Source organism: Polyodon spathula, chromosome 4, assembly GCF_017654505.1.
Source record: "Polyodon spathula isolate WHYD16114869_AA chromosome 4, ASM1765450v1, whole genome shotgun sequence".
Taxonomy (NCBI): domain Eukaryota; kingdom Metazoa; phylum Chordata; class Actinopteri; order Acipenseriformes; family Polyodontidae; genus Polyodon; species Polyodon spathula.
In genome coordinates, this window is record NC_054537.1 from 37241294 (window position 1) to 37256373 (window position 15080).

At 34.4% G+C, this 15080-nt stretch overlaps 1 protein-coding gene across 1 annotated transcript in view; it reads left to right on the forward strand.

Moving 5' to 3' along the window:
- The first annotated feature begins 10309 nt into the window (after positions 1–10309).
- Positions 10310–15080, forward strand: part of LOC121314500 (collectin-12-like) — a 90814-nt gene continuing 86043 nt past the window's right edge. The window contains exon 1 of the mRNA XM_041247859.1: positions 10310–10802. Coding sequence (XP_041103793.1) covers positions 10796–10802 — 7 coding nt within the window. The 5' untranslated portion in view covers positions 10310–10795. The remainder of the gene's footprint in view (positions 10803–15080) is intronic.

Below are 15080 nucleotides of genomic sequence, written 5' to 3' on the forward strand. Positions count from 1 at the left end.
CTATACACACACACACACACACACACACAGCCGCAGACAAAAATATTTGGGCAGTTAAAAGAAAATAGAAAAACCACAAATAAAGTGCTTTCTATCATTTCTGATTGTTCTATTAAAAGATATAAATTAAATTAGTGATTCAGCTTCATAATAAAACAACAAATTATTACATAACATGCATAAACTGAAAAATAGCGTGCAAAAACTAATTTAATACGTATTTAATAAGTATTTGGGGACCTTTACATTAATATTTTGTGTGCCCACCCTTTGCTTTCTTTACAGACATCTTTCCAAAGATATTTTTGCCCATTCTTCAACACATACAGCTTTGAATTCTGCAATTGACTTTGGTTTCATTTTGGCAACAACAGCTTTCAAGTCAATCCACAACATCTCAGTGGGATTCAGATGGTCAATCCATAACTGCAATCTTCCTTTTTTTCAAAAATTCCTTTGTAGACTTTGCAGAATGCTTAGGGTCATTATCCTGCTGGAATACAAATTTCCATCCAATAAGCCTTTTAGCAAATGTGAGTGCAAAAATTTCTTTATATTTGGCAGCATTCATTGATCCTTCTACAATACAAAGGTCGCCAGTGCCTGAGATGTTCAAATCAAATGAGAATTCAATATGTTTCAAGGCAGCTATATTAAGCCGTGTCCATTACACACTTCTCCTGACACAGCTCACTTTCTGCAATCAATTTGACCTGTTTGTAAAAATCAAAAACCTCAAGCTATGTCAACAAAAAATTCTGGACAATTACAAAAAGTTATGGATGACAATAATTTAACTGACTTGGGTGTAAGTGACTTTTTTGCATCATTGGAACTTCTGGCACCCAGAATGTGATGTTATTTTTCTAGAATTTTTATGTCATTATACTGTCATCATACTATAGTTTTCTAGATTTTGGCTATGCATGTTCCAAATCTGGAACGCCTGGAGGAGGAAGGCCAATGACAGTTTGGTCATTGTACAGTTCTTATGATGAGTGACTTTACCATTAATTAAATGACACCTACTGGAGCAACGCTTAAGTTTGTTGTAAACCAATGTCAAAATAAAAAATGACAGTGCTACTATAATAGCGTGCTACTTCTATTTGTGTTGTAAACATCTAAACAAACACCTTTGTCTGATTGAATTAAACCACAATTACAATATTGATCCACCGGGTGGCAGTGTGTGTATGAGCTATGCAAAAAAAAAAAATAAAGTTATTGGTTTTTTTTTTTTGCTTTCTGCTTTACCGTTGTAATGCTGAAAACACTCTCATGTTCCCCTATAGTGCTGGCTAATTCAGCCACCCAGCCAAATCTCTGGGCCATTTGCTTAATCCAGCTGACAGTGTCCTCAGTGTGCTGTTGCACTATCTGGAGCACGTCTTCATACTGCTGGCTAGACACATTAATCAGGTGTGAGATTTCATTAAGCTCAGAGTGCAGCTCAGGCAAACTGGGGCAGACTTAATGGAAAATAAAAGAAAGGCATTTCAGTTATGTGAATTAAAACTTTAGCTTTTTGAATCCTTTTCAGACAGCCATACCCCCATATATTCTTAATTTAGTTTCTTGTTTTGCAACATTAAATTCTGTTTGTACCTTCCAAAAATCAAATACGCACACAACAAGGAAAAACAACACCTTAAATCATTATTGTAAAATATTACTTATAGAATTGAGGATCATTTCAGAATTATCTCTTTTGATTAGTGTGAAGTTCAACGTAAACTTGTCTTGATTTTAACCAGGGTAATTTTATATTGGTTTAAAAAGTATTTTTGTCATTGCTGAAAGTATTATGACTTCACATATTAATTTATATTAATTTAAATTATACTAACCAAAATTACATAAGAAAAGGCACCACGGTCATTGGTTTTAGGTTATTTTTAGCTATATTTTATTTGTTTAGTGTTTTTATAGTAGCTGGTCCCTTTTATAAATAAACCACAGTTTACAATAGTTTGCCATAGTTTACCAAGGTTTGCAATGTTATTAAATTACATGTATGATTTACCATACATGTACATCTCTTGGATTTCAAATGCTTATCTACGCTTTATCGTGCTTTCACCATACTTTATTACACTTTGCAATGCTTTTACTATAGTAAGGGGTAGTAGATACAGAGGATAAGGTGTTCTACTCTATGGTATCAGTTGATTAGGGATATGTTATTCTAGTGCCAAGAGGATGGTTTTGTCAGGATTTTTGTAAAGTTACCTTGAGACAATGCCACCTGGCAGGATTGACACTTGCTCTGAAGTTTCCAGCATTCTGAACTATTCCTGCGGAGGTCTCTACACAGCTGTCTGTTCATCGATGGAATTAAATTTGAAAGGATGTAATTTCCTTAAGTTTTCAAGACAGTTCGAAAGTATAGTCAAAACTTGTTGTATTGGTTGGTTGTATAAAGACAAATCCTAATGTCTTATGTATAGAATATATATATATATTATATATATATATATATATATATATATAATATATATATATATTAAATATAATATATATATATATATAGATATATCTATCATGTAGTTCAGTACACTCCCAAGTGTTACATGACAGTCAGGGCTGGTCTTTCATCTACTCCTCACAACAACAAAATAAAATGGCTGAACACCAATTCTGTGACTTAAGAAAATTAATTACAAAACAAAAGAAAGATGCTTCAAACTCTAAAATGGTGATTAAAACATCACTGTCACTCTTTTCTGACTTTCTGAAATAGTCGTACATCTGTCGTGATTGGTTCACTATCACTGTCCTGAAACTGGATTAATGCAGTACAACTGCAAAAAAACAAACAAACAAAACAAAAAAAACAAAAACACGAAACTTTGATAATGGCTGGATTTCACCATTTTCTGTGACTTAAGAAAATTTATTACAAATCAGCTACATTAACCAGATATATAAGTCGTAACTCCAGGTTTGGTGATTAAAACTTCACTGTCATAATCTTAAATTTACATCCGAATGTACAGCAGCCATATGGAAAATGTATGCCCCTCAGGAACACTATTGAGTCCTTTTATTACAATCCAGGGTGCTATATATATATATATATATATATATATATATATATATATATATATATATATATATATATATATATATATATATATATATATTATACAAAACACATTAGACATAATACATGTTTTAATATAGCTGTCAAAATACATTGGATTTACAGTGTTTTTTTGTTTCCTGTGATGTTTTGTTTCTGTGTGCTGCTGTAAATTTTACCCACCCTTTAAAATATAAATGTCTGTCACAAAAAAACAGTACTGTCAGGTAGTGAAATTCAATCCCTCCCCTATCCAATACGTTTCCAACCTGTACAGCAGAGTATCGCATCCCAGTAAGTCAATAAATTGAAGTGCATTTTTTATTGTGTTTCACTGATCACAGGCCCAAAAAGACTTCAGTATGATTGTGTTTACACAATCAGGTTCTTAAAAAAACAAATGGTACATGTTTCAAAACCTGATTTATGGGCCTTTAGAACCCCAGAGTTTTAAAACACTAACAGTTTGGTAACAGTATTCCTATAGAATAAAAAAATGGTTTAAACGTAGGCAAGCAAATGTGGCCCATTGAGAACCACTGTAATAATTAATAATCAATTTCTTTTGTTCAGTTCCTCAGCTTAAAAGGAAGCAATGTCAGTTACTGTTTGAAGAAAAAAAAAAAAAAAAAAAAAAAATTTTTGGAGGCGATCGATATTCGCCTGCGGACGTTTGTTACCGTCATTATATAGTAATATTATCGGGGGAAAGCCATTGTTGTCAGAAGGGACATAGTTATTAAAAGGTGATGTCGGGAGGAAAGCTCACTAATTATATAATGATATAATATATATATATATATAATATATATTATATATATATATATATATATATATATCCTTCATGGTCACTGAAAATAATTATGATCTTTTATTAATATAGATCCCAAATTGTGATGTCATTTTTTCTACTGTTATTTACTATTACTGCTATTTTCCTTTAACTTACTGAAGCCTATCCATTTATCTTTTTTTTTATGTAATACATGGATATTGGTATCTGTAATAAAAACGCAATAAATGGTTGTTAAGGTTCAAATTGCAACCGAATTTAATGAATAATAATAACATTAATTAAGTCAATATTAAAGAATTTTAAATATAATCATTTTTTTTTTGGATAATTGAGGAACGATGAATTAAACTGGGTCAATAAAGAACTGCAAAAAATAACTTATTTTTAAGGAAAAGGTGTTTCAGTGGGGTATGGTTTTGTTTTTTGTTTTTTTTCTTAGTCACTGTCAGAGTCGAAGATTATTTGTCTCGCCCGCTTGTTTGGTGCTCCCGTTGGTGGAGGATGATTGTAAATCTTCACAGAGACAGATTTGTTAAAAGTGCCTAAAAACCACAAATTGTGGGTGTTGTCGAGTGATTGAAAACAAGACATTTTGTGTTTGAAAGAGGTCTTGTGTGCACAGGAGTCACATATGGGTCAAAGGTCAAGTATAATATTCTAGACGAATATGGCATTTTGACGTCACTGCTGTAGTAGTGTGCTTTTTTTTGAATGGCTCAGGATGCAAATATTGCCATTCACCCACATATATATATATATATATATATATATATATATATATATATATATATATATATAATATATATATGTCTATATATATAGTATTATATAATATATATATACTAATTACCAGTTTTTTTTATGTTTTTAAAATTTCACAAAGCTGTAACTCAACTTTTTTAAACCTCTTTTGAGGAATTCCACTCTTCTAATATATTGTTGGCTTAACTACACTTTAAAAGTTTCATAAATGCCAAACAGTGTTAAAGAACTCATGAGTAAAACATGAATAATGCCCAATATAACAAATATGATAAATATTTGTCCTTATCAACTTGCCTTGTTTCTTCTCTGACACACCACTCATAGTCTCCTGAAGTCCATGAAATGTCTCAATAATCACAGAGCTAAATTCTTCAAAGATTCTTCTATCAAAATCAACAAAGGACTCTAAAACATCATCGAGGCGAAGACTTTCCAAGAAGTCTGGGCTTGAGTTGTGATTGGAGTGAGAATGGGCTCTCAGGCTTGGTCCAGTTGTGTGCAGCTCAGAGATAAAGGCTGCCTGAGAAGACTGATCAAATTCCTCATGCTTCTTGTAGAACAGCTCCATGCTTTGGTTGAATAGAGTACTCATTTCAGAAATAATTTTGTAAAATGATCTTCAATCTGTACCACTTTCACATCAACACTTTCTGTGTTCTGGTTTACCACAGGTCTTTGTTTTCATGAGAATTGATGAATAGATGAATATTTCTCTGAAAAAGGTCTCTACCTGTAAAAGTAAAACAGAAACAAGGTAACTCCTGTCTAAGAGCAACCCAGGCAAATAGGTTTCTTTCAAGTAAAACAACACTTATCTGACCACTTGATGCCACTGATAAATACATGGTGACATTTTAGTGTTGTAATAATTGCTGGCTGTTGGGTTTCTTTATTGAAGGTAGTATAGTGCAAAAACAAGCAACAAGTATTGTTGCTTTTAGATCACTTTAGATAGGTAGTGAGTATAGGTCCCTGCAAGCCAACACAAAATACAACAGCAGACAGACTGAAGCAATTATACAGCTGAGTCCATCATAATAAAACTTGTAATACAGGAGGTTGTGGTTATTTGTGCAACATGTAATCATAACAAATTAACTGTAGAGGCAAGACAAAACAACAGCTTGAAAAAAGAGTTAGAATTGAACTTCAGACTGCTTTGAAAATGAAAGTGAGTACCATAGTTATGTCATAGTACAGTACAGCCCCCATACTTATGTTTCCCAGTGTAAATAATAGTGCTTGCTGTTGATACTGTATCTCACCTAGCAAATATGGAAAAGCCTCTGCGACAAGCAGAGGTATAAAATGATTTGCAGGTGTCTTCAAGGCAAGGCCCGCATTCATCCCAGGAAGCCTTTAAGGATGATTGACACTGGTCCTCGGGCTCTTCTAGCTTTTGTTTCACCTCTTCAGAAGAGCTCCCTAAACCAAAGAAACAAGTACAAGTCTACCATCAATGATTGTTTGGTCATATGAAAATATATATTTTCAGTTTATATTTTATATTCGTTAGTGTGTGCCTCTTATTATATATTAAAAAAGACAATTATCAATTGGTTATTAGTTAATTTTCACCTAGGATTTTGTAAATCACTGGCACACTTCATTCACTGAAGATGTTTAACTACTGCATTTGATGCATTACAGAATCCTCAACATTTAGCAGAGGAAATGAAACTATTAGAAGTGTATGCATTGAATATTGACCAGGACAGAGTCTCAAATAAACACATTTATTTGAATTTGCTTTAATAACTCACATGAATACATACCTTGTCATTATTAAAATTTATATCACAAGAACTAAAATTTGGAAAATAAATGTTGGATATTGAGAACATTATTATTATTGATAACTAAAATTACCAGCATTAACATTACTACAGTTTACAGCAACATTGATTTGAACAATTATTTAAACTTACTAATGATTTATTTACAGCTACAAAAGAATACAACCATTATATTTACCAGAGGTTGTACACACTAAGTCCTAGTTCAGTCACCAAAACAGCAGGCGCAGTCAATTCTCAAGTGCACTTTTATCTTTACCAATGATTTGTAACTATTTACGTGCAGTTGATGAACACAAAGTTAATCAAATTAACACGTTTGCATTAGCTGTATAATGTGTTGTGTTGTGTACAGTAATACTGTAAATACACCCTTAAAAATATCCCTACTGTTGGCACTAGAGGGAGCATTGAGCATTGAGTATGTGATCATCATATTCAAAATATTTGATTCAATATACACTAACATCCAACAAGTATTGGGAAAGATGAATAGATACAGAACTACTGAGGATGAGCATTTGTGCTTGTTTTACTTCACTCAGCTTAATAAATACATGAGGATTCCAGATCATCTCCAGAACAACAACAATAATAATAATAATAATAATAATAATAATAATAATAATAATAATAATAATAATAATAATAAGTGCATATGAGACATATTTAGTGAGCTAGCCATCTCATAACAGCAAGGGGTACCTCAAAAATTGTATCCAGTTTCTAAGAATGCATAACTACTGGGGTGGGCAATTTAAACCATTTTACCCCACTTAATCCTTTACCTCAATAAATTATATTGGTATCCATGAATAAATCATTGCCCTGTCTTCAAATACTTGCAAAATGTCTAAATGAGCACTCCATCTCAAAAGTGCAGTGGTATCCTCAGAAATGATCATTTTATTACCAGTTCAGAAAGGATGGGACATTTGTTTTTGTTTTTTTTAATTTTACCACCTAAAAATTGATTTCTGGAATAGTGACTATCATGCGGGGTAGACGTATAATTTAATAAGTCTTTCAGTCCTATTTACAGCATATTTTTCTATTTAGCTTTGCTGGATAATCAAAACAGAGAAAACCCCTTTATGTGGAATGAAGGAACTTCTTAGGATTATTGGATAAAATATTATAAGGCTTCCAAAAAATATACAAGCATATGTATTTGGTATTAACTACTTCCTAACATAAATACGTCATACCTACATTGAAATAGACAGAAGTATCTAAATATTTCTAGATAGCGAATTAAAGACAAAACAGTGGTGGGTTCAGGAAAATCTCAGGAAATGTGTCTGCCTTCGTGAAGGGATAGTCTAAGGCCTATCTGCAAGGCTTATCAATTGAATTTTAAACCTTGACCTTTTTTTCTTTTTTTCGTGTTTTTAAACTTCAAAATCTCTTTTGGTGAAACACATCCTGTCTTTCTATTTATGTAGAGAAGAATATTACAGCTCTAAACTTATTTAAGATAATAAGAAGCATTTAATCATTGAGGTCAATTAAAGGACCCCCCCTAAATTATTAATAGTAAAAGGCTTTCCATTACAAAAGGACACAATCCGTGGAAAACATATTATTGTTATTATTATTATTTAAAAAAACAAAAAAATCTACATAATCTTTCTGTAAAGTATAGTGCTTAATCTATAACTATGAAACAAACTAGTCTTCAGACATTGAGAAAACTACACATTTGTCATAAAATTTTACTGGTTTTCCTATGTATGTAAAATATAATGGAAATAGTCACTGCCATGTCACTTCATTAGAAACACATCTGTAACTAAATCAACATTCAAGATGTCAGCAGCTTGCAGGGATGATGGGTGCCAGTTGCATTTTTGTTTGTTTGTTTGTTTGTGCTTTTGTGTGATAAGCCATTAAGGGTGTCTGCCTGTTTCATATTATCTCAAACTACAGAAGACATACAATACATTCCCCCAACATTAATCCATCATCCTCTGTTAACAGTTCATGGTGGGTGTTGATTTCTGTACTGTCACCTAGCCAGGAAATGTTTCTGAAACAGCCACTTCTTGATTTCCCTGACTGTTTATCCTGGCCATGCTGTTTCTAGCTACTCCTGAGTGACAAAAGATGCAGGTGTGACAAATGACATTGGGTCGGTCTACCCAGCACCTTTGAATGGAGCGTACATATATAAAAGTGTACAGGGAACTGCCATGGGATATATTTTCAATTTTTCCAAGCTGCTGGTTTATCTGGGGAGGACCATATGCAGGGATGTAGTTTACAAATGTAGATTTACACTGTGGCCCTCGAGTTCATCAAAGTGATTAAAATCAGAAATTAAACTGGTTTTGTATGTAAAATTGCAGAGTTTCATTGGTGACAAGTTCTACTGAAGTGCATTAAAGGATGGTCCCAGAGAACTTGAGAACTTCATTTTGACAGGTACCTTTTGACAGGTATACTAATAGCAGGAATGCTTTTACAGCAAATAGGCTATCATCAATTGAGAATTGTTTGCAAATGCATTAAATGCTACCTGCACATAGTCAATGTACCTGGATATTAAAAAGTGTATCCATATTTGCTAAATTAAAAGCAGAGAGTGCGTCTTTAAATTAGAAAAAAAAGCTAATGGCTGGATGAAAATTTGTCTAAAGGCTGGCAAAAAAAATAAATCATATAATAGTTATAGTAATTAATATCTTCATTAATTTCAACGTGAATGTCTCAGAGCCCCAAAATAAAGTAAGTCCAGTTAAATGGTCCTTTCACTGCCAGGAAATGGGCCAATTACACTAAACAAAGACTACTACTATTTTTTCAATGTAATTTTTTTTGCTTGGATGTCAAAAGTTTCAGTTTTTAGTAGTAGTCAGATACATTTTTTGTGTCATCACTTTTTGTAACTTACCAGTATTGTCAATGTGCATAGGAAAAATAACACCAGTGCCCAGGTATTATGATTTAGGAATGCCTGCTTGCCAGTGATGTAAATCAAACTGTGAGACGCAGTCCTCAGTGAGCTGCGGAAGCAACAACATTCTATGTATTTTTTTTTATATCTGAAATAACGAAAAGCAACAATGGAATACTAATGAGGAAAAAATAAGATTGAAATGAAAAAGAACAATTTAGATTAGGGCTTACAGTGTTACAGTGTGTTTTTTTTTTAAGTGCTAATAGTGGGTTCCAAACAGGTTGACCTCAGGTAAAAAAATAAATAAATAAATACAAGCTGTAATGTAGTAAACTCGTTTTGTAATCTAATGGCATAATAAATGAATGGTTGTAAATAGCAGGAAAAAAGCTTTAGTGAAGTTATTGAAACTACAGTAGAGAATTTGGTGATTAAGGTTTTTTTTTACTTTTGACATCCTTACAGACAGTGGTCCAGGGAATGCACAGTGGGTGTATATGTTGCTGTGTTAATTAACGGATTTAACTTATCCTAAAAGTGAATGCAGACACAACACAAATAAAAATAAGGAAATACAGGTTACCATTGCATAACAGGAATAATATATCATTATATACGAATAATATCAAACCAAAACACAAACATTATTAATTTTATTGATATTATTATTTTGCAATGTACTCTATTTTATAAACCAGTGCTGTTTTGAAATTGTATTAAGAATGTACTTTACAGAAAAGGTTTAATATACATTTATTTTGTATCCAGTTAGGTGGCTGACTACCTACTGAAGTATGGACTGTAGCTTGTGTCAAAAAATAAGGGAAAAAAAAAAAAAAAAGATTTACTGTCGTGTGATTTTGCAGCCTGGATGTGGTTCTGTGACGTTTTTACTTTTAAGACTTTAATGAGTCCCAGATTTCTTTCCTAAAGGCATGTTTCACCATGACAGTAGTAATCTAATCTTTCTCATCTCCGGGCTCACAAATTCTTCACGTCCACTTTGTGGAGCACTTCACCTTTTCCCCTTTAAGAAACGGAGACCAGAGGGATCAGACAGATGTAGAATACACGTGGTTTGACAGAGAGTCTGAAGACTCCGGACTTCCTTTCTCATTTGACATTTTTGTGGCTTTCTGATTCAACCCATTGAAAGTCGATGGGAAACATCTATATTCCTGTACTTTAATACAGCAACTTCTTGTTTTACTGATAAAAAAAAAAAAAAAGCTGGAAGAGAAAGGTCTGCTACAATCTGCCTTGTGGATGGAGTTTTTGACCGATAGGATGCCTGTGCTGAAACTTTAAATTTACTTTGCTGTACGGTACCTGCCGAACATTTTGTTAACGTTACTCCTGCTGACCTGAAGCTTCAACAAGTAAATGCATTAGAAGAAACATAGAATATACAGATTTAATTGGCATTTTTGCGTGAAGTTTACACTTTTGCCACAATGAAAGGTATGTTCAATTTTTTTTTTTCTAATCTAATATGTGCAGTTTGATGTACAGTAGTGATTGTAAAACAAACAACGAATAACGGACTATGCGGTACTTATAGCAATATAATAGCAGGGTTTTGGGGGTTTTTTTGCAACATAAAAAAAAAAAATTAAAAGTTTTTTATGTTTTTTTTTTTTTTTTTGCTTAAATTGTTCAAGTTTTTCTTTTGCCAGAAGGGCCGCACATCTGGTTGCGATTATGTACCAGTGGAAGTAAAACTGGGTTGTGAAATGGTTTGGCATCTTTCACTGTACAGCAGGGTTACTCCCAGATATAGGTTTTGTTATTTTAGGACATTTGGCAACTCGATCATAAAACATAAATTGTATGTACGTGTTGCTGGGCGAAGTGTAGTTAAAATGTAGTAATTATTGGAAACTAATAATACGAGCTTCTTACATTTACATTGAATATACTTGTATATAACTTTATATTTCCACATAAATCATGTTTTTACAATAATAAACACGTGTTAAAGGTAAATTGTGTTATATATGTTTATTTTAAAACTCGACTTAATTCTTCTACCGTACTACGCATGGGGTATATATTTTCAAAGAGATTACTCTACTGTAGTCTTTAATTAACTCCTGTGGTAGACTGTGGTTAATGAACATAGAAAATAGATTTGTGTTAAAAATCTAAACATTCTTAGATAACAGCTGCAATATAATTGTAGGAAAATGTATAGTAGGTTGCAGAATGTTTTAGTTTGTTCAGGTTTCTAAAACAAAAACAAACACCAAATTGTGTTGTTAACGTTTTTTAAATATGTATGCAGTAATTTATGGGCCAACTTTAATACAGTGCCATCAGGTTCCAAAACTGTATCACGTCATTTTGTGTGGTCTGTTGCACAACTATACATGAACTACTACAACTATTTCTTTTCATACGCAAATGTTTTGTCTTTTCAAAGCCCTAGTAATATTGTGTGCTGTGTCGATATGTGCTCTCCACAATATAAAACAATAGAAGTTACTTTGGCTAGCACGCAGTTTAAGAAGACCGCACCATTATTGTTGCTGAAAAACTTCTCTTTTGATGCATAAACTTACAAATTAGTTAAGTTTGTTTCTATAGGAATGCATCTGTACGGTATACATCATTGATTTCCAACAATCAGGAGATAGTTTAGCTGTACATCATAGATCAGGTGTCCATTTCTGCAGCCGGTAAAGAATTTAAGTTTCACAGGTAGGGTGCAATTTTATAAGCTCTGTTAACCAAAATCAATATATGTACAACAATTAGTCCTGCTGACAGGACTGAGCTATAAAAATGTAATCTAGTAATAAAATATGTTTAAATAAATAAACAAATAATCATAAAATACTTCATTTTGTTCCTAGGCCAAAACAACAACAAAAACATTTCACATGAAATAATAATAATGTGATGATTAGGTCAACAAAATCCTCAAGGGTCTATTAAGGAGCAAAAACAGAGGACAACGGATGAAGTAATCTTTTTTTTTTTTTTTTTTTTTTTTTTAATTTCAGCTGCATCCTACTGTTATAAAATGTTCTCCAATTCTATTTAAGCAAGTATGAAATCTTTAGATTTTTCAAAGATATTTCAGTTGACTGTCATAACATTGGTTGGCTTGTTGGTAGAGCTGTGCCCATCCCACGTCTCCGAACTGTTTTCACTTCAGGCAAGTGGTGTTTGAGAGGGGAGGCAAACCATAATCTCAATATTATCTGAATTAAGTGCAGTTCAGTTTCAATAAAATCTGAAACAGACTTTGGTTGACACTTTTATTTATGGATTTTCTCCGGTTCCCAACAAGGCAGCTGTGTTAACCCTTTAAAGATCAAACATTGTTCAGTGGGCTGCTTCCCCAGGACCAGTTTTTTTTGGCTGTATTTGACTATCTTCCTCAAAAAATTACTATTACTACTATCACATTACTATTTTTTATAGTAGCACCTTGGAGTTGGTGTCCTTTTTTCCAGAACACTGTAGAACATTATAAAGTACTTCAGAAGTCATAAAAAAAAAGATTTGACGCAATGTTTAGTATTTATTATGTGTTACATGTTTTATATTATTATGTATTCCATTAAGTGTTTTCAAAGAGATGTTTGTATAAAAAACACTTTATTATATGACTGGAGGGACTTTACTTCCTGAAAGCTGTGTTGAAAAATAATGATGCTTGGGCAAATTACAATCATTTTATCAGAAAAGGCTTTGCCTTTCTATATTTTAAATTAATCAAAAATATTTTTTTTAGCAGTAGAGACTTGAAAATTATATTTTTTGGTTCAAGACACTTTAGAGAATATTATACCGTACTTCAGTAATTATAACAAATACTTTTACTGATTTTCCACTCCAATAAAACAATCAGGTACTTTTGGTTATGAAAGATTTTTTCCCCCCTGCACTCCCAATACATTTTATGATTAACTTTTTTTTTAATTATATCAGTAGATGTTGAGGTTCAAGAAATTCTGTTAGCTGAAGGACCCAACAAGACTCCCTGAAAGTTTTGTTGATTATTTTTTTAATATGGGAAAAGTGGCTCAAGACATCCTCTTTCACCTGAGTGATTTTATGAATTTAAAGCCTTAAAGCCTTTTTGTTAAAAAACAAACACACATACCATGGTTTAGAACAGTGGCCCCTAAGTAAACTCCAGGTGTTCAGCAAAGGGTTCCCAAAATCCCAGAACAGCTTTATATATATATATATATATAATACTTATATATATAATATATATATATAGAGAATATATATATATATATATATAGTTGCAGCTTTTTTCAACTTTATCTTAGTTTGCATTTTTCAACTTTATCTGTTTTCTTTTGTTATGAGTGTGTTTATATAAATTTATAGTGCCACAACCTCAGGAGAAGTGGCAGCCACTTTAAGATCCTCTAAGGATCTTGTGACTGACAGCTGGCGGGAGCGCTGACTGGGCGGGAGGCGAGCGCTACATGGAGGTCTGCGCCAACCGGATTCTTGGGAGCAAGAGGGGGCAGGACCCTATATAAGAGCTGCAGGCTGTGTAAAGCGCCATAAGGAGACGACAGACGAACTGACCAGTAAGGATAGGCCAACAAGAAGAGAAAGAACAAAATAACAACATTAGCTGCTGTGTGACCCCACTGGTGTCTCCGCTGAGGGAAGCGAGAGAGAGAGAGAGAGAGAGAGAGAGAGAGAGAGAGGGAGAAGATGGACGGTCAGACAAGGAAAAAGGACAACTGAGAGAGAGAGAAGGGAGACTGGATTGGAGTCAGAGAGAAAGACTCTGTTGGAGTGGCTTTTGTAACGTGTGTGTGTGTGTGTGTGTGTGTGTGTGTGTGTGTGTGTTGTGATCCTTCCCCCATCCTTCTGTTTACCCCATGCTCTTTCCCCCACTATTTATTCACAATAAATATGGACTGATTCCCTTTTCCCCTAGTGATCTGTATCAGTCTGATTTCATCAAGATCCTAACCTGAGAGAACGCTACATTAGTGTTAGTCGTGGGGTTATATAGTCGGATGGAGATACAGTCGCGCTGAGGAGCAGTGGAGGTAAATGCGCGCCGGACTGGCTCAAGGTGATGAGGAGGGAGGTAACTGAGGGCAGCCGTGTGCAGACGGGAGCACACAAAATGGCAGGCGCATCAGGGTGACCGCGGGAACTTGCAAAATGGCTGACAAGTCTCACCGTTCCCACAGCTTCCTGAGCAACTGCAGTTCTCAAGTGCAGCTACTCAGACTTGTGCTTCAATAAGGAACAACAGAGGGAGGTAAGGGCAGCCATTTTGGCTCAGGGTGCAGAGGCCCGATTGGTATTGCAAGTGATTATGTCCTCTCTGGCAGTGAAAGAAGTTGAGCTGGAGGTGGCCATGGGAGGCCTGGGAGGTGAGTTGGGGACGGGGTAAGATGGGCCGCGGCAGTAAGAGTAGCCGGGAAGGGAGAAGATTACCTAGATAGTGAGAATGTGATGTGGAGGCATGAGGCGTGACGAGCGAGGCCGACCTGAGAGATGTCAACAATGACGACAGGCCTGGCGATAGCCGGGGGATTCTGCCAGCAGTGGGGACAACCGCAGGCCATTCCATCCCGGCCCAGCCACGACCCTGTCGACTGGGCGATGCCGACCTATGGGGTGTCGACACCGGCTCAGCCACCAAGGAAGGCTCGGAGAGGCCTCTGGCCATAGCGAGAGAGGTGGTGCAGTCACAGGCCCCGACGTGGGGCACTACAGTCCCTCAGCTGCAGCCTGGTGGCTTCC